At 53.1% G+C, this 18,163-nt stretch overlaps 9 protein-coding genes across 9 annotated transcripts; 3 read left to right on the top strand and 6 right to left on the bottom strand.

The window, feature by feature from the left end:
* Window positions 1-2,187: 2,187 nt before the first annotated feature.
* On the bottom strand, window positions 2,188-3,456 carry PG998_006166 (uncharacterized protein; the record flags this gene model as incomplete). Its single annotated transcript, XM_066872984.1, has 4 exons — window positions 2,188-2,871; window positions 2,947-3,157; window positions 3,213-3,392; window positions 3,440-3,456. 4 exons carry the CDS (start codon window positions 3,454-3,456, stop codon window positions 2,188-2,190), a joined length of 1,092 nt encoding a protein of 363 aa, XP_066733081.1.
* A 1,508-nt stretch (window positions 3,457-4,964) lies between these two features.
* Window positions 4,965-5,519, top strand: PG998_006167 (uncharacterized protein; the record flags this gene model as incomplete). Its single annotated transcript, XM_066872985.1, has 1 exon — window positions 4,965-5,519. The coding sequence occupies one exon, from the start codon at window positions 4,965-4,967 to the stop codon at window positions 5,517-5,519; it is 555 nt and encodes a 184-aa protein (XP_066733082.1).
* Window positions 5,520-5,909: 390 nt separating this feature from the next.
* Window positions 5,910-7,057, top strand: PG998_006168 (uncharacterized protein; the record flags this gene model as incomplete). The annotated part of the gene is made up of 4 exons (XM_066872986.1): window positions 5,910-5,912; window positions 6,358-6,700; window positions 6,838-6,927; window positions 6,981-7,057. The coding sequence occupies 4 exons, from the start codon at window positions 5,910-5,912 to the stop codon at window positions 7,055-7,057; spliced, it is 513 nt and encodes a 170-aa protein (XP_066733083.1).
* A 1,845-nt stretch (window positions 7,058-8,902) lies between these two features.
* PG998_006169 (uncharacterized protein) lies at window positions 8,903-9,436 on the bottom strand (the record flags this gene model as incomplete). The annotated part of the gene is made up of 1 exon (XM_066872987.1): window positions 8,903-9,436. One exon carries the CDS (start codon window positions 9,434-9,436, stop codon window positions 8,903-8,905), a length of 534 nt encoding a protein of 177 aa, XP_066733084.1.
* Window positions 9,437-10,745: 1,309 nt separating this feature from the next.
* PG998_006170 (Acid ceramidase 1) lies at window positions 10,746-11,246 on the bottom strand (the record flags this gene model as incomplete). Its single annotated transcript, XM_066872988.1, has 1 exon — window positions 10,746-11,246. One exon carries the CDS (start codon window positions 11,244-11,246, stop codon window positions 10,746-10,748), a length of 501 nt encoding a protein of 166 aa, XP_066733085.1.
* Window positions 11,247-11,421: 175 nt separating this feature from the next.
* On the bottom strand, window positions 11,422-12,054 carry PG998_006171 (Acid ceramidase; the record flags this gene model as incomplete). Its single annotated transcript, XM_066872989.1, has 1 exon — window positions 11,422-12,054. One exon carries the CDS (start codon window positions 12,052-12,054, stop codon window positions 11,422-11,424), a length of 633 nt encoding a protein of 210 aa, XP_066733086.1.
* Window positions 12,055-12,464: 410 nt separating this feature from the next.
* Window positions 12,465-13,660, bottom strand: PG998_006172 (uncharacterized protein; the record flags this gene model as incomplete). Its single annotated transcript, XM_066872990.1, has 2 exons — window positions 12,465-12,860; window positions 12,929-13,660. Coding segments are annotated over 2 exons (1,128 nt in total), but the record flags the coding sequence as incomplete, so codon positions are not given.
* Window positions 13,661-14,137: 477 nt separating this feature from the next.
* PG998_006173 (dihydropyrimidinase) lies at window positions 14,138-16,069 on the top strand (the record flags this gene model as incomplete). Its single annotated transcript, XM_066872991.1, is given in 6 exon segments — window positions 14,138-14,200; window positions 14,251-14,387; window positions 14,443-14,747; window positions 14,811-14,928; window positions 15,020-15,467; window positions 15,479-16,069. The coding sequence occupies 6 exon segments, from the start codon at window positions 14,138-14,140 to the stop codon at window positions 16,067-16,069; spliced, it is 1,662 nt and encodes a 553-aa protein (XP_066733088.1).
* A 721-nt stretch (window positions 16,070-16,790) lies between these two features.
* Window positions 16,791-18,154, bottom strand: PG998_006174 (uncharacterized protein; the record flags this gene model as incomplete). The annotated part of the gene is made up of 6 exons (XM_066872992.1): window positions 16,791-17,113; window positions 17,179-17,246; window positions 17,309-17,459; window positions 17,488-17,706; window positions 17,772-17,901; window positions 17,990-18,154. 6 exons carry the CDS (start codon window positions 18,152-18,154, stop codon window positions 16,791-16,793), a joined length of 1,056 nt encoding a protein of 351 aa, XP_066733089.1.
* Window positions 18,155-18,163: the final 9 nt, after the last annotated feature.

Raw genomic sequence — 18,163 nt, forward strand, 5'->3', positions numbered from 1 at the left:
GGGTTTGCAGAAATAATCCAATAGCTCATCGGTCAATTCCACTGATGCAGTGGAAAAGTGCTAGTGGGGTGCTGCCCACGGTTGCCTGGCGTCTGCCTGCTTTTGCTGGTCAATTTTCCAATCCAACCAATCCCCGACAGGCCCGGCGGCCTTCCCATGTCCGCGCACGCAGCGCTTGTGCGTTCGCCGTGGTCCTTTCCAGCTGAAGTGGAAAAATGACTCTTCTACATATCCTGACTGAAACACATTCTGCGTCGATTAGCCGCGTTTTCGACGACCCCTATTCTGTGTCTTGCCCATATTGCGCGTGCAGCTAACCAGCCTATGTCCGTAATGTCCCGATGTCAAGTTGCGTGTGCGGGATCCTCCAAGTCCTACGTGACAAGTCCATTCCAGCTATTCAGTTGCCTGTTACAAACAACGTCATCACTTGGAGGTTCTAGAAAGCAAAGCCCTACCAACACCGCCAATCTCAGGCCGACAACACATCAATTCATTCGCCTTTTTCGATATTGATCGGAAAAAGTGCCGCGTCAGCCTGTCGGCAGACCTCCCCCACGTCGTCGCCTCCGAGCAGCAATGCAATATGGCGCAATTGATTGCATGTGTTGTTCGCTCCCTCCTCTGCTCGCTTCTCTCCGCATGTCTCACATGATCGACTCCGGTTCCTGATTCTCTTGCGCCTCCTCCACTGTGCGTGTGTAGTAAGAGGCAAGCAGATTGCCGCAGTCGAAGGAGGAGGGAGCCTCTGGTGGCATGTCTATCTTCTTACTGCTTCTGCAAGCAAACGGCCCCCAAAATATATGCTGTCAGCACTTTTATTTCTTTTCCACTATTTACTGCGCCGCCTCCCGATCCTGCCTTGGAGGCAGCCCGCGCTTCTTTACCGCAATGTAGAGTAAGCTCTCTTCATCGAACGCCAGGGCATTTATCGTGTGCAGATTGCCATTGTTGCATTATCACCTTCATGGTGTTGTGGCAAATCGTCATTAACATTCCATTCGACAAGCTTCAAGTGGATTCAGCCCTACTCTCCGACTCTCCACCGCCAAGGCAGATTTTGGAAACGGGCAGAACGGGACAACAGTTCGTGTGCGACAAGCATGCATCCCTGTTTCTGTTGTTTTGGCTCCCCGTTTCTAGCGACGAGCCAGGATTAATTGCGGCTGGGTGGCAGTGCGCGACGACCAAACCACCACCCCGCAGAGCCGACTCTCGCTTTTGCAGCGGCAATGTCCGACATTGCGGCTGAATGGAAAACAACGACATCATTCTTTCAGATCACGCTCCAGCTAGCACTCCCTCAGCCTGATTCCGGCAATGAATATCCGACATATGGGCGATTGACTTCAAGGTGACGCGCAATACTCTCAGTTTTACTTCGCAAATCTTGCCCATGTGTACAATTGTGGCACACTCCCAATGTTACAAGACTCCCGTCATTCAGGTACCGTACCTCCTTTCAGAATCGGCCACGTCAGTAAGCGAGATTGTTGATAATACGACTTCTTCAGTCAATCCCCAATCGTGCAGGTGTCGACTCGTCCAGACATGAATTCGTCATGCAGCCGGATCTCTCCAGCCTTGATCGCAAGGACGGTTCACTGAACGCGAGTCTTATTGTCGATGTCCCGCTACTTCTCCAGTCACTCCAATGTACCCGTTCATTCGTGCGTGGCTCGGTGCGCTGTATGTTTATGTAGGTACTCGTTATTCAATGGGCTCGGGGCGTTGACATCCACCTTAGGGTAGATAATCACTATCTTTAGTCGCGTGCAGCTTTCGTATGCTTACTTTTCACGGAACCTTATGTTTCTGAGAGCCTGATCAATATATGCAGCGTTAAACGACAATATGCCTCCTGTTAAAACATACGACGACAAATTCGTGCACTATCTGACGTATGTTTTCAGGCCCCGATGATGTCGCAGATTCGTGGATCGTGATCTAACTTTGCTTTGCTGGCAAGGTTAATTGCAACCCTTGACAATGTCGGACTCACTTAGCTCATGGCAGATAGTGCTTATGGAAATGTCGGAAACTGCATGATTTGCATGCTGACTTGTGGTTACCTTTAGTCAAGCAAACTGATCAAGTATGGCTATCATTTGCTAACACTGGATATTACATACCTGTTGCCGATAGTTCTATCTTGGCATTCAGGGTATTCGTTAGCCCTTTGTCCCTTCATTTGGAGTTCGCGCCCGTCGTCTCGCTACTGTTCATGCCCTCTTTTTCCAATTCCAAGTATGATGTGATGATCTTGTCCATGCCATCCGCGAAGGAGACATACTCGGGCTCCCAACCCAGCTTCCGCATCTTGGACGCTCGGGCACGGATGTTGGCCCCAAACCCGTTGGCGATATGGGTGGCCCAGCTGTCGAGCGGCGGCGGGGGCGCATCGGGGTCGTAGTCGTCCCCGAACAGCACCCGTCGCGCGACCTCGGCGGTGGACACCGACTTGACCTCACTGCTGCTCACGACGCCATGCTTCACCAGTAGCGGCGCCAACCCCTCCATCCAGTCGCGCCGGTACAGCGAGTCCACCGCCGATCCGAAGTAGTACGCCCTTTCGCCCCAGAGCGGGAAAGGGGGCTCGCTCGGGCTGACGGCGGATTTCTTGCTGCCGGTGAGGGTAGCGAGTGCGTCGTTGACTAGGACCATGTACATGCGAGCCAGGTCGTGCACGTGGATCATGGCCACCGCGTTCTCGCCCTGGCCAATCACGAAGGTAGAGTCGAAGACCCGTACACATTGGAACAGTGCCGGCGTTGTGATCGGAAGAGGGTGTGCGACCGACGGACTGATGCCTGTGACGCCGCCCGGTGAGACGATGGCCACATTGACCTGGGGCGAGGCCGAAAGAACTATCTTCACGGAAGAGAGGACAAGTTAGAATGCGTGCAGAGTTTTTCCCTGTCGACCGGTTGAAGGTCTCAGACGTACCTTATCCGTGGCTCGATGCACAGCCTTATCTGGCATGGATACCAACTGCTCATTGTCCTCAATGTCATCCCATACCTTGTCCTCCTTGACCCCACCGGGCTGCCGCAGGTCACAAATCAAGTAGGCACCCGACGTATGTATGAAATAGGGCTTCTTCTTATCGCCACCCTCGCGGCCCTCCTGCAGCCCCCCGAAGTGCCGCCTCGAACGCCTTGTCATGGGTGATGTCCGGGCCCGCGTTGATGACAATATCAGTGGCTCGGCACGTGGTTTCAATCAGGTCCAAGGAGGTGAAATCCCCGACCTCGCACTGCACCTGCGGGTACTTGGACTTGACCTTGTCTGTCTTTAATTGGTCCCGGACCAACACCGATACTTCCAAATCCGGATGCGACCGGACCAGCAGATCTAGGACAGCGCCGCCGATGTGGCCCGTTCCGCCCATACTAAACTAGTGTTAGGGGCATGTATGGGAGCGGGGGCGCCGACTTACACAAAAACCTTCGGCATCTTGGCGAAGAAGGATAACACGGCCCAGAGCAACGATGAGTTTGGGGGTTGCTTTACAGGATCGATATCAAAGGTTTATGTCCTCAAAAGAAGAGGGAAGGGAAAATGCAAAAGGATACTGCGAAATTTTCTTGTCCTTCAATTATAGCCGAGCCCCCACAGTGGGATAATGTGCCTCGCCCCTGCATATGTCACATACATAGACGACATACGCACATGTGGGGGTGCCGCGGCACAATATCGCCTGCGACAGGATCAAAATATCGCCATCACGAGTACTGATTGGGACATGCGCCCTCACTGCTCTTTGTATCTTGATGTTCGTACGTGCGATTAGCAGCCACTTGATGTTTGATCTCACCCTGGTCCTGTCCTTACCATCTGGGTTGACATATCGCCGGTCATCTTTCGGCCCCCACTTCGGTTCATTCCCGCCCACTTCCGCCATCAAGAGCAACAGCCATGGATTCCAAAGGCTCCCAGAACACGAACTAGACAAGACCTAACTCCTAGGTTTCTTAAGCGCAGTAATTAATTACCTCTCGCGTTACTTACTTCTTCAATTCCTCTCAATTGTCTTGCCCGGCGGAATTCGGAGGAAGGAATTTCATATATGTGAGCCTGATAGCTTGTTCCAGGTGCAAATTCCGCCGTTCACCTATAGTGCGAACAATCCCCAATCATCGTACCATTTTCGATTGACCGACCTGTGACAATAGGAATCGTCGTGAGAGACCGACGCTAGGAGCTGTCATTTGTTTGAATCAATTGGGAGAAACGCACGCCCACCCACCCGGCCTCGCCGCCGGCCACATGGTGTCCCGGGATTGACGATAAGGAGGATAGCCGCAGCGTGGAAGAAGACGGACATGCATCCTCAGCGTATTTTCCAATGCGATTCTCGCACTATGGCATATTATGGGCACTGGTCCGTTTCGGGTTGAGTCCCCTATGCCAGCATGATGTCTGAGCTTCTTAGTCGACTCTTCCCCCGACACTCAATGCACTATTATCAGCTAGGAAAACGGCCCCTGCACTAGCACCTTAGATCCAATGCCTCGATTTAAAGGGAAACACATGCAAATCTATCGTGTCTCAGTGCTATATTACGAAAATGCGCATAAGGGTCGCATCATGGTTGTTTCCTCTTCCCCGAACCCGTATATCAGGGGATCCAGAACCCTGTTCAGGTGCATTTTGGATTCCTCTAGTTTGACATTCTGCAATCTTTTGTCCCACTTTCCTTTCCTTACTGCTCGTGGCCATACCAGGTTGAGCATTCAGACTTGACGCCAAGATCTAAACGTTCGTTGCCAGAGCAGCTCTTACTTGCTTTCATACACTCGTTTTCATTTCACTTTACGACCAGCAAGATACCCACGCCTTTCGCGTGCTCGTCATACCCCTAGTTTGAGCTACTCTCAAGCTCATATACAACATACAAACATCCACCCATTGTCACTCTCTTAAACATATACGACTCCCACAGCAAACTTTTACTTACAACCATGGCCTGGGGAAAGAAGAAGGAAGAGGAGGAGGACGTCGACCTCGAAGCCGGCGAAGCCAGCAATAACAAGAAGAGCAAGAAGAACAAGAAAGGCAAGGGAAAGAAGGGCGCAGATGGCGACGACAGCGACGAGGAGGGCGAGAAGAGCAAGAAGGCCAGCAAGCACGAGCGCCACCGTTCCGCGACCATCACGGCGCTGATGGAGACGCGCCAGCAGGCCTCGGATCAGTACGCGCAGGCCCAGAAGGCGGAGCGGGCCTATCTGGCCAAGAAGCACGCGACCGAGGCGCGGTCCAACTACACCGAGACCAAGACGCACTTCAAGGAGGCCTTCAGCCACTTCGCCGCCGGCTTCCGGGGCCTGTGGCACGTCATCCGCACCTTGCCGCACATCATGGCCCACCGCCGCGCCGAGGGCAGGCGCAAGGCCGAGCAGCAAAAGCGCACCCGTGTGGAGGAGCGCATGAAGAAGCTCGAGGAGCAGCTCGCCCGCGATGCCGAGAGGGCGGCCGAGGAGGAGAAGGCGGAGAAGGAGGCTGCCGCCAAGAAATAGCGGAAGCAAGTAGTCATCAGCCTCGATCATGAGATTGGGGAAGGAACAGACACGTCTGTTAGGAGTTCGGAGATTCAGGAACGAGTTTTCCGAGAAATGCGGTATACCATATGTTTTGTCGGATCATTTGTCATTTCTTTAGTGTCTATTGTCCCTGGGTTGAGAAAGCGGTCCCGTCAACACCGCTGCAGGTATCACGGTGGTTCAGGTCGCAGTCTCCAGCTCTTTTTTTAATCAACCACTCAGTCTTCTGTCTGTCAAAGTATTGAATTTGGTTCAGTAATAAACTCGGGAAATTCCAATGAAAGCTATTACGTGGAATAGGGGTCTTCGCCAGCCTCTGTGCCCAAGATCGTAATTGGAAGGTACAAGAGTAGAACACATATTACCATGGTACATAGACCTTGAAAAGAAGTCGTGGCTTTTGAGTTGGTTCATGGAGACCATCCGGTTTGAAAGCCAGAGAGTTTGGTGTTGGCTGAGGTATTCTCATGGGTGATATCTCGGATTGGGGATTCGTGACCGACCCCTTTCGAGGAAACTTTGGACAATCACTTACCTTGCCAAAGAAGCGCACTTGGACGACGGCACTGACGGCGGAGTTGCTGCTCGTGGTCTTTTGCGTAGCGTGGAAAGGGTCGTATACTAACCCCTTTGATAATTTTGATTATAATGCAAAAGACCCAATACTTCTGCCCCAGTTTAATTTGTATCATGTGCTCTTCCAGCCTTATGGGCACAGATTCTGAAACACCTTGTTCGTCATATCTACGATCTTGGGAAGCTTCCGCCAGTCCTCGAACTCGGGGCCGCTTGGGTTCCCCTAAGCATATAACAGGGCTCTGGGATTGTTCGCGAGACGGCTCTCGCCTTTGCCACTGCTGGTGCAAAGCTCGTCTTCTTAGGACGTACTTTGTCGACCCTGGAGGATACTGCCTCTCTCGTCTCTAAGACCAATGGCAGCCTACAGGTATCTGCCCATGACGTCGATATCACCGATGAGGCGGCTGTCGCAACCACTGTAGCCAGAATAGGCACTTGGGATATCCTGGTGCACGGGGCTGGATTCATCAATACGCCCGTGCCTGTCAGCCAAACAGATGTCGGCGAGTACTGGAAGTGCTACGAGGTAACATTATCAATTCCCTCTATATTTAGAATGAGAAAGGACGCTGATGCCGGTACGTAGACCAATGTCAAGTCACCGATCCTCCTTGCAAAATGCTTCATCCCAAAAGCCAGCCAGCGCAACGCGTCATTCCTAACAATCACCGCTGGGGGATTCAATTTCCGACTGGGATGCTCGTGGGCAACTCAGCTTACCTCGTTTCTAAGCTAGCTCTTGCTAAGACCATCGAGTTCCTCGCCAAAGAGAACCTGAACGTGTTCTTTGCCTTCATCCATCCTGGTATGGTGGGTTCCAGAACGGGAGAACGGTTTGGCCGAACTGGGATGTTACAGAGTTGAAAGTGATGAGCGAATCTATCTCTGGCAAGCTTAACATCGGGCTAGTCGGATGGCCTTTCACTGCCCAGTAAACAGCATGGAGGCAGAGCGAGATGTTGGGTCGTTCATCATGTTACATTTCTTGACTATACTCCCTTGTTACATTTTTTAGCAGATGTCCATATCTTAACACTGCCAAACAGCACTCACTCAATATACGTCCATGACCAGTGTGCTATATTCTCATTTATAATTCCGAAGGTTACAAACCAGGTGTCATGTATCTTTTGATATCCAGCTTCTGACCACTAAAAATAAACTCTGATCTGTTTCGTACCAGCTAGCCCACTCATGAAAGGTATTGCCGTCTTCTGAGGGCAGGGTAATTGAGCAAGATCAGCGCTATCGCTGCTTGGGACGATTCAATTACCTCATTGAGACCTTTGCTGCATCATGCAGCAGTTCCCAGTCGCTGTACGTTACTTCACGTAAGGCTGACTTGCATATAACCACATCAAGGGCGAGCAATGGCGATCTATTGTTTTGTTTTATGAATCGGTGTTCCATTCCTGCGGTTACGCGTCACCCCTGGTAAGCCCTTATCTAACTCCACAACAGCCTCCTATTCGGGACATGGTACTCCGAAGACCATATACATAATACGCGCTGACATTAGTTGTCATTTGTGTGACATCACGTTTTGCACCGATGTCAGATATACGATGAGAATTTGCTATCTCACCCGCCGGCCGTGCCGCATTCCTACCAAAAGCACTACAAAACATAAATTGAGCAGCACCTCTTGTGGTCGTACAACAAGCAAGACAGCCAAATAGGAGTGTTTGGCTCGAAGTATACACTTTACATTCGTCAGGCTGGAGACAACACACAGTGGATGCTTGCTGTTGATTTTCACAATGGTCACCTTACCGGTTCGATCGGGTAAGCTTGAGTCCTATTTGTCTATTCACAGCTATTTTGTTCGTGTGACGGGTTCTCTTAGCCTAATCTTCGTGTTTCTAGGGATGGCTTTATCTCACCAAACTCTATGGACTAACTAATCCCCCGATCGACCTTCATGGGTTCGACGGGCGATCTAACAAATGCCATGCGGGAGATTGGTACCTACGGAGCAGTTCTATCGGGACTTTCGTTCAAAGCTCCCAGCAGGCCAGCAGTCCCAAACTCCGTGAATCCAGCATTCCGGGGGCAAGCATAAGTCTGGTAACAGGCACGTGAGTACTCGCCTATGGAGAGTGAAGTTATGTGTTTGAGGGTTTACGTGACTGACGACTTGAGTCATCCAGCCCCTATAGCAGCGCGGATTCGTGACGCCAATATCGCTAATCAGAAGCTTATGAAAGATACTTTGGTACTACAGTTAGCAGATTTAATTCCCGGGGGCGGCTCATCATACCTGAATGAGGGTGACACTTGGGAGCCTAAGTGGCAAGATGTTTTCTACGGCCCGGGCTATCAACGCCTTCTTGAAATAAAAAGCTCATATGATCATGAGTCTCTCCTTTATGCAAGAACAGCAGTTGGCAGTGAGTATTGGGTTGAAAGTGAAGATGGGCAACTTTGTCGCGCTAACGCTGCAACAACTCGATAAGCAACGTGGTGGTGCGACTTAGACGTTCATATAATCATGCTCGCACATTTGAAGGATTTCATTTAGATCTGGCCACAATATAAGTTTGTTTTGAACAAGGGATATGATTCTTGAGACTCAAAGCATAATGTAATGTACATGATTTGGGCTTGGAGCCCAATCCCCTTCTGATCCAGGAAACCTGTCCCTTCCACCAACACCCAAAAAGTCTGATATGCAACAACCAAAAAGCCAAAGCTATCCTATCAAAACAACAGGAACCAAGAAGTGAAAAGATAAGTATACAGTGATTCTTCAGTTCAACTTTGGTGGTCAAACTGTGAATTTACACGTAAGAGACAGCGTCGACGTTGAAAGCCGCCTTGGCGGTGCTGTTCTTGGCGGGCGCGGCGGGGGCAGCAGGGGCGGCGGGAGCACCGGCGCCGGAGCCGTTGCCCTTGGCGCCGCCGGTGAGGAGGGGCAGGACGATGTTGAGGGCGCTGTCGACGAGGCCCTGGAAGTTGGAGGCGCCGGGGATGAGGCCCATGACGGACTTGACGATGCTCTTGATGCCGTCGGCACCGCCCAGGCCGTTGACGATGTCCTGGATGACGTTCTGCACCTTGACGTCGGCGGCCTGGATGCTGAAGTCGCCGTTGTCCGACGACGCGGCCGCGACCGACGGGTTCTGCTTCGCGGCCAGGACCTGCAGCAGCTCCGTCAGCTGCGGGCCGACGGCGGCCAGCTTGGCGAGGCCGTCTTGCGTCTCCTCGGCCTGGCGGCGGGCCAGGGCCAGGGCGTCGCTGTTGTCGGCGGCGCGCAGGGGGCTGGCGGCCGCGACGGCGACGAGGGCGGAGGTGATGAGGGTGAAGAACTGCATTTTGATGGTGGAGTTTTGGTTGGTGGGGTGGATGTTGTTTTGAGTTGATCGGTGATGTGGTGAGAAAAGAGTGGGCTATTGGCTGATAGTGAATGAGAATGAAGCAGCTAGTGCGACGGTGAGATCAACTCAAAGAATGTGAAAAGAAGGGAAGAAAGTTTGGGTTGTTGGAGTGAAGGTTGGTTTGAAGGCTGGATGAGGAATCGAAAACATAATGTCTTCACGGCGGGCAGAGGCAGATTATATAGACAAAAAGCATCATGCTAATTTACTGCAATTGTTTGACTAGAAATGGTGAATCCCACGTCGAAGTCAACTTCAATTTGCCAAAAGGCTCCGAAACCAGCAGCGAAATGTCGCCTCCCCCACCCCCGTTGCTGCGTTGGACGTTGGACGTTGCATTTGAGGGTTGTCAAAAACTAGGCCTTAACAACCGCAGCCGATGTTGTCGGCACATTATTGAGCCTCCGGGTGGCAGCGGTGGTGGACATAGGACAGGGATCGACAGGGGTTTTGCATGATGCTATAGACCCTCATTGCCCCGATTGGGTGAGGCTGGAATAGTGCCCGAGCCTCTATAGAACGGCAAGCAGGGATCGCGGGCCTATCAAGAGGCCGGCTGGTCCGTTCCACTGTGGACAGCGAAACGGCCAGGCAAACCAAACCCACTTGGCGCAGCTAGAACGCATGAAGCTTGGCGTTTGCACCCGCATCTGCCTGTCATGCTTGGGCACATCGCTTTAGACTTCGCTCAGCCACGGATCTCCAGGGGGCACACGCAGGAGACGGGTTGGTGAGTGGCTAAAAATGGAATTAAAGAGGCACGATCTGTCTGGCGTAGGACTGGGGGCTGCCTCCGTGGCGACACATGTGATGGCGAAGAGAATCACCAATGGATCAACGCGGCCTGGCATCGATCGCAGATATCGATAAGATGCCAAGCTCCAGCCAGGGGTTTGAAACAGGCACAGTGGAAGGCACGACTCGAACGACTCACAATTGGACAATTATTGACTGGTGATATGGGATGTTCTTTTCTTGGCCCATCCCTCGTTTTCACATCGATACATACACAGATCTAGAGCTGGGGATAATACGGGGAGAAGGCAATGACGCGACCGTGGCACGAGGTCAAGCCCAGGGCATGACCGATCTTGACCAGCTTTTCCTCTTCCCTGGCCAAACTCTTGAAGTAGACCCCAGGGTGGGTCTTTTGCGACCATCATCGACCGCTTCCCCGTCCAGTAGGAGACTGAATCGCATCTCGTCCGGGATTAGGGAGGTCCAAGAGCAGCGGTCGTTGGCATGCTCAGGAACTTGAATCGCTCATAAACAACCCTCGTTTGATCCAAGGTATCATTCCGGTGTATGGATCCATGATTGCGGCGAAATGAGTGCATTCTCCCATGACCTGCTGTGACTGCAGCCATCGCTTGAGGGCCGACTTACTGATTGCCTTCTCCGCGATGAATTGTGCAACAGGCCCATCATCACACATGGCCGCATCTTGGCTAGCGATGGGGCGGCTTGTCTGCTCGACTTTCCGGACATGGCGGGTCCATTTCTGCGTCACGCTATCAAACCGATCGGTGGACTCTTCCAGCCAGCCCTCGACATGCAACATGGCTCTGTTCAAGTCCTGGTGATCCGGCGCAGCTTTCTCCCCAGAGTCATTGAGAGGTTGCGGGATGATGTCGTGGTTTGTCTGCACCAGGAACTCCGAGGAAGAACGAACCATTCCAGAACAGAGATCTTTCTCAATAACGCTGACCTCCCCACCGTCACACAGGGTGAGGTAACAGGGCGACATCTTGGTAGGTAACAAGTGAGCCACTATTTTGGTGAGATCCTGCCCGTCATCACTGGCGCCAGAGGTGGTGGCATTGGGAAGTAGGGCAGATCGCAAGACAGACGAAAGAGACTTTCGCCGACCTAAGAGAACCAGAAGTTGATGCCACCTAAGCGTTGATGCCGAGCAATGGCGGTTAGGTCTGAAGTTCATGGAGATCGAAAGCCCCTTTCTGCGGCATGAGGTTCAGCCAAGGAGCGAGAAGATGAATGAGTGAGTGTGAGACAAACCGGACGCCAGTGAGAACCCCGACGTAGCCTGCATAGGTGATGGAGCGTGCGAGGACTGCGGTTGGGTCTGGCGATGCTGAGTTGACGAACTCCAGCTCGACGAGGACGTCTCTCAGGCTTGGCATGCCCCAGTCCAAGGTACGAAAGTGCATCAGGCGTGTGCCGGGGGGACTTGTGCGGGGGTTGGAGGCGACGGGCACTGCGCCCGATGTGCAGCCGAGCAGGCAGTCCAGCAAGGTATTGAGGGCCACCAGCAGGTACATGGCAACTCCTGTCGCCTCGGAGATGCCCCGAAGCTCCTGCGTCTCCTCATCGTCGTGGAGGCGGGTCAGACAGTGCTCGGCAGCTGTCCTGGCCAACTTGCGCAGGTAGAGGTAGGAGGGTATGGCATCCTCCAGGATGGCATCGAACAAAGGGGTCAACGAGCCTATGAGCGGAGCAAAGTCTTTGGCGACCTCGAGATAGCGAAGTTTCGGGGCTGCGGCCAAATCGATGGTGTACACTGGAATCTCACTGTTGTTCCGTGTGCGTTGCGCCATTGGGATGCGACGATAGAGGCTGCGATTACATTTATGGCGGTTGTGAGAAAGTCGCGATCTCGCCGTCTCTCTCTTTCTCAATGCATCCGTTGAAACAATGACTCTGAAAGGGTTTCATTAGGCAGCAGTGCTTACTGTCTGTCGTACATTCTGTCGGGCGCTAGAGAAGCCAACAAATTTCACTGCAGGCTTGCCGTTCTGGGGGCCATCAAGACGAGTGGCTAGAGACCCTGCTGGCCAAATAATCAATCATTCTTGCTCTGGTATAAACCTTGAGCTGATGAACTGTTTTGATATAGAAAGCGCTCATATTTACTTGAGGAGACCGGAGTGGAAAGAGTGGAAAGTCGTCACGAAAATGCCCTGGAAATCTCATTACCCCGCGATCTGTCGCAATCAATTGCCCCAACTCAGACCGACCGACCAAGCAACGGAATCTCCTCCAATCCCACCTGCCGCCCAACCAGCCCGTAGTGCTCGAGCCGCCGATGTTTCTCGAAGTCGAAGACCCTGTCGCGCGGCTGCCGACACAGGCCCAGGTCGATGGACGCCACCACCAGCTCGTCCCCCACGGTCCGGGACTCGGCCACCACCCGGCCCAGCGGGTCGATGATCATGCTGCCGCCGATCAGAAACTGCCCGTTCTCTTCGCCGCACTTGGCCACGTGCACGCTCCAGAGCCCGTTCTGGTAGCTCCCGGCCTGGCACGAGAGCCGGTGGTGGAACTCGGCGAGCGACTGCTGCTCCTCGGGCGTCTCGGCATGCTGAGGCGCCCACGCCGTCGTGTTGTAGCCCTCGATGATGAGCTCGGCCCCTGGATTTGTAACTCGCGTTAGTTCTTTCTTTGTGCGTCCGGCGGAGAATTCGAGCTCACCTGCAGTCCGTATGGACGCCACGCCTCCGGCCACCTCCTATCATTGCAGATCAGCATCCCAAGTATGGGATCGCCTTTTCCCACAACGGTTTTCGCATCTATATCGGGTCCCACATCCTCCTTTGCCAGTGCACCCTTGACTAGACCAGGGGCCCGAAAGGCTTGGAAGCCTAAATCTCCGGGAGTAAAGTAGCGTTTCTCCAGCTGTTGAAAGGCCTTGGGGTCCTCCAGTGGCACCTTAGTCCCCGGGAGATGCACCTTGCGGTATTTGGCGATCGCCTTGCCGGCTGCCACCGAGTAGTATATCGTCGTGTTGTAGTCCGTTGTCGTCTTTTCGCCAGTCTCCTCCGTTGTCCAGCGCTCCGCGAATCCCAGGTAGAAGTCGATACCCAGCTTATTGGCCCGGTCAACTAATGGCTTAGCATGGGGTGTTGAGAGGACGCCATAAGGGTCCGCGGGCGACGCAGGCTCAAAGTACGGCGCGATCTGCTCAGGATCCGTCATATACAGCACCGGGAAGAATGTAGTCAGTGCCAATTCCGGGAACGCGAGGAGACGCACACCGGCTTCTGCGGCTTGATCCATGAGTTTCAGCATCCGGTCAAGGATCTCGGTACGGGAGTCTCCTTGCTGGTTTCCCCCATCTGGGCTGCTGCTATAGCCATCTTTCGTGGTGCCGCCATTGTGATGTGTCGTCGAGATACGACAAAAGGAACAGAACAAGAGGGTGACGTCTTGATGAAAGATATAAAGCAAAGAGTCCGTACTACACTACCATTAGGTCGGACGGCGATCCGATGGTGATGACGGTTTCACTAAGACGGCCACGTTCGCGAGCGCCTTCCCCGATCCGGACCGGACGAACCTTCCTCTCCAATGAGTTGAACTCACTCTATGTAGTCACTCAGAAAGGAGGTTGTTTGGCGCATATCACATCGATCAAGAGGCGTCGAAGAGGGGGAAAAGCATCGAAGACGGGGGAAAGTATCGAAGAGGATTCCCCTTTTGTGAGGGGCCGGGTTGACTGCCGAGCTCACGCACATGCTGGAGTAGAGATAAAGCCAAGCGGGGAACCTCGGGGGTCTCCGAGCCGCTTTCGCATCCCTCCCTGGTGATAGATAACCGGACTACTCGATCACTCTGCCGCCTTTATTCCAATTTTTTCACCCAGGCGATACTATTTCATCTATTGTGATGAAGACGTTGACCATGGATACGCCGACAGATCTCTCTGCCATCAAACTGGACCTTATCATCCGGAATTGTCGTATTGTAAGCGACTTCCCATTCGAGGCAATCTTGAAACCAGCTGACAATAAAAGGTAACATCTTCGGAGATCCTCCAACTAGGTGTCGAGTTGGGCATCAAAGATGGGAAGATCCATTGCGTAGGGCAAGACTTACAGTCAGGACCTGGAACGGAGGTGGTGGACGCCCAGGGTGCTTACGTTACACCAGGGTTGGGCCCTTCCCGGTCGCCTATTGCTCCGTCGCATCGCTGACATGCCAAACAGTGGAGTTGACTCTCATGTCCATATCCAGCAGGACAACACGCCCACCGGCGATACGTGGGAGACAGGGAGTCGATCCGCCATCGCCGGGGGTAATACAACCATCATAGCCTTCGCAACGCAGAATCGTCAACAAGCCAGTATCTGGCCGGCGCTGCAAGCGTACCATGACAAGGCCACCGGAAATTCGTTCTGCGACTACGGGTTTCATATAATCTTGACGAACCCCAATGAGACCGTGCTTGAAAAAGAGCTGCCACGACTTGTGGATCAAGAGGGAATCTCCAGTATCAAGCTGTACATGACATGTAACGAACTCGATCTTCTATGCATGATGGTATTGTATGGCTGATATTGGTGGTTTCTACCAGATGAACCAATGAAGCTGGGTGATGGCGACCTCTTCAACGTCATGATGGGAGCGCGCCGCCTTGGTATCACGACCATGATCCACGCGGAAAACACCGACATGATCGAGCAAATAACATTGTAGGTGGCTATTTCTATCGCGGTCATTTTCATGGCGCGCATGTCCAGTTCCAGTCTTCATAGGGCTAACCGTTGCTGTTTCACGGTCAAGGCGATTAGCTCAACGGGGTAACACCTCGACCTTCTTCCACAGCGTCGCGCGCCCCCAGCTCTCCGAGTCGGAAGCCACATATCGCGCCATCAGCCTGGCAGAGGTGACAGACACGCCTATCCTACTGGTGCACATGTCGGCGCCTGCCGCTCTGCAACACGTACGCGAAGCCCAGGCCCGCCTCCTGCCCATCCACGCCGAGACGTGCCCGCACTACCTTTACCTGCTAAGCGACCGGCTGCGGTCCGGGGTGCACGACTTCGAGGGGGCCAAGAACATATGCGCCCCGCCGCTCCGCCACGACGCCCGAGACCTCGAGGCCATCTGGATGGGGCTGGCGGGTGGAACGTTCACGGTCGTGTCTTCGGATCACGCGCCCGCAGCGTTCGACCACCCCTGTGGTAAGATGAAAGGCATGCCGGGCAAAGGTGAGGGGGACATGACCCGAGTTCTGCACAGGGAGATTTCCGCAATGTACCCAATGGTCTTCCAGGGATCGAGACCCGGCTGCCCCTGCTCTTTGACCGGACATTCGATCCCTCCCGACCCGGCGGGGGTGCCGAGGATGACAAGATTCGAATCCCGTTGACCCGCTTTGTGGAGGTGACGTCTACGAACCCGGCGAAGCTCTACGGCCTGAGCGGTCGCAAGGGAAGTCTACTGCCTGGCTACGATGCTGATATCGTCATCTGGTATCCCGAGGAGCCGCCACTTGTCTCCATGTCCGAAGCGGATGGTCCGATCAGTGCTACTGGTAATTACGGGAAAAAGGATCCAGGTACACCAAAGACGAAGGACAAGTTCACCATTACGAACAGCATGCTGCACCACTGTATCGACTACACCCCGTTCGAAGGCATCGAGGTCCGTAACTGGCCGCGATGGGTATTCTTACGTGGGAAGCGGGTGTGGGATCGAGATGGTGAAGGCGTCATTGGGGAGAAAGGCGATGGGGTGTTCCTCAAGAGGGGCAAGTCCACCATTCTCACGGGACAGATGGGCAGGACTGGAATGGGCATGATGAAGGGAGAACATTCTTATTGGAGATAAGCAAGGGATCCGTCCACGCCTAGCTCCTGTTTTCAAGATGCAGGCTCGTAGTATTGATGCTTTCGGTGTTCTGACAAAGAGGCAGAATGCTGGTACGAGTCAACCGCACTAAGGCAAGCCACGTGTATGCGTTGAGTCAGAGTAGTAATTAGATAACAAAGAACAGAGTTTGGATGAAGCAACGGCGTAATGCAAGGCGCAATGTTATATTCACGTTATAACGTGCAGAGGGGTTGGGACGTTGGCCGAAGTTATTCCCGGCCATCTGAAAAAGCACGTGGTGGAAAAGGGGTTAGACTATGCACTGATTCATTTCAGTCAGTTGGTATAAGCCTAAGTAAAAGACAAATAAAAAGGCAAAAAGAGAAGATTTGGAGAGGCTGGGAATCGAACCCAGAACCTTTTCCATGCCGTCTACCCTTGGTAAGAGAGCAGCGCATGCTAAGGGAAACGTCATACCACTAGACCACATCCCCTTCATCTGTTGCAGGTTCATCTGCTTGATGGTGGTTTGGTTGATAATGAAGTATATAATAGTTCTATAGCTGTGCGGTGGGTGACGATCAAACCCCGTCCGTATAGGAGTGGGGGTTGAGCGAGTAAAGCAGCGAAGCAGAGCCGGGATGGTTGGTCGGCGACGAGTACTGACTAGACCATGCCACTAGCAACTAGAAGGAGGACATGGATGGCACAGCCTGTTTACATGGCAAATCGACCGAAATCACTTAGATAGCCCGTATTCTACGTCCACTTGAGTGTTCTTCATGATGATATACTGTTGACTGGAGTTGTCGTCGATGTGCTCCCACTTCGACTCCTCTGCGCCGCCACGGCATGACGCGAGAGACCGGCCGCCGGGATTAACGAGGTTCTGCATCTTGATCTGCTTCGGCGTATCGTTGCTACCAGATCGATATGCATACGACTTCTTTGAACCAAAGATCGGAATCTTCTTCAAAAGCGGTCGCAGGGAGGGGAGGGAGCCGGCGATGATTCCGACTCCACACTCGACTATGGACCAGATCACAATGTTGCATACATTGTCTGACAGGCAGGATCGTTAGTCGCCCGTTATACCTACAGGGGAGAAAAGGAGTGCCACGACTTACAATAGTAGTCGGTGGGTATGTTGTAGAACTGCAAGTACGGAAGTCGTACAATTGTCGAGATGCTTGCACTGCAATCTCGGAGTCAATATCATGTATAGCAACATAAAGAGATGCGGTGCATGATGCTTACAGTGCACCTAAAGCCAGGATAAACATCAGCGTGATCTTTAGGTTCTTGCTCATCTTGAGGCCCCAGATAACGAAGGCCGGGATGATGGCGCAGGCCCAGTCCGTGATGACTGAGATGGCCGAGATGACGTAGCTGATCTGGCTAATCCGGCCTGAGGCGTCGCAGTGGCCAGTGCCGACGGGGGGCGCGGAGCGACGGGTCCCAGCTCGCGGCGAAGGGCGTGCAGTTGACCATGACGGCGACAAACCCCACGAAGGTGATGCCCACGCTGAAGATCATGACGGCCCAAAGCGGGTAGACGTAGCGGCGGGCCGTGGTGAAACGCAGCAGGGCCCAACAGATGCTGGACTTGATAAAGGGGAGACTCCAAGCATAGGTAATCTGGAAGAAGACGAGCCCTGTATATATGTGAAGTCAGTGGTTGCGTGCAAGCGATATACACATGTCCAAGGGGCGTGCTCACATTTCGCAGCGTTGACCGTCAAGACATAGCTGTCGCTTTTGGAGGATCCAGTAGCAAATGCGGCGTCGTGATGTCCCAAGCCTGAGTAGACATCCATGCTGGTGAATGTGCAACAGGCGACGAAGAACAGCTATGAGGTTACATCAGCTTCACCAGTTCTTGAAATGGAGTGTTCGAATGTACAGGCGTTTGAGTTTGAGGGTTGAGTTTTCACTTACCAGACCAATTGCCATCAAATAGTCATCCAAGGCCAGTGCCTTGATAGAAGCCCGGACGTAGATTCGCAATGCAAAGGTAATGATAGAAAGAGTACCGAGCACAACGGTGACTGCTAGCGTAGCAGCCGCTAGGCCAACGGGCTCTATAGTTGGTAGTGGTGCCATGGTGAGGAT

The sequence above is a fragment of the Apiospora kogelbergensis genome (genome assembly GCF_038363985.1).
Source record: "Apiospora kogelbergensis strain CBS 113332 chromosome Unknown utg000003l_segment0_segment0, whole genome shotgun sequence".
In the NCBI taxonomy this organism is placed as follows: Eukaryota; Fungi; Ascomycota; class Sordariomycetes; order Amphisphaeriales; family Apiosporaceae; genus Apiospora; species Apiospora kogelbergensis.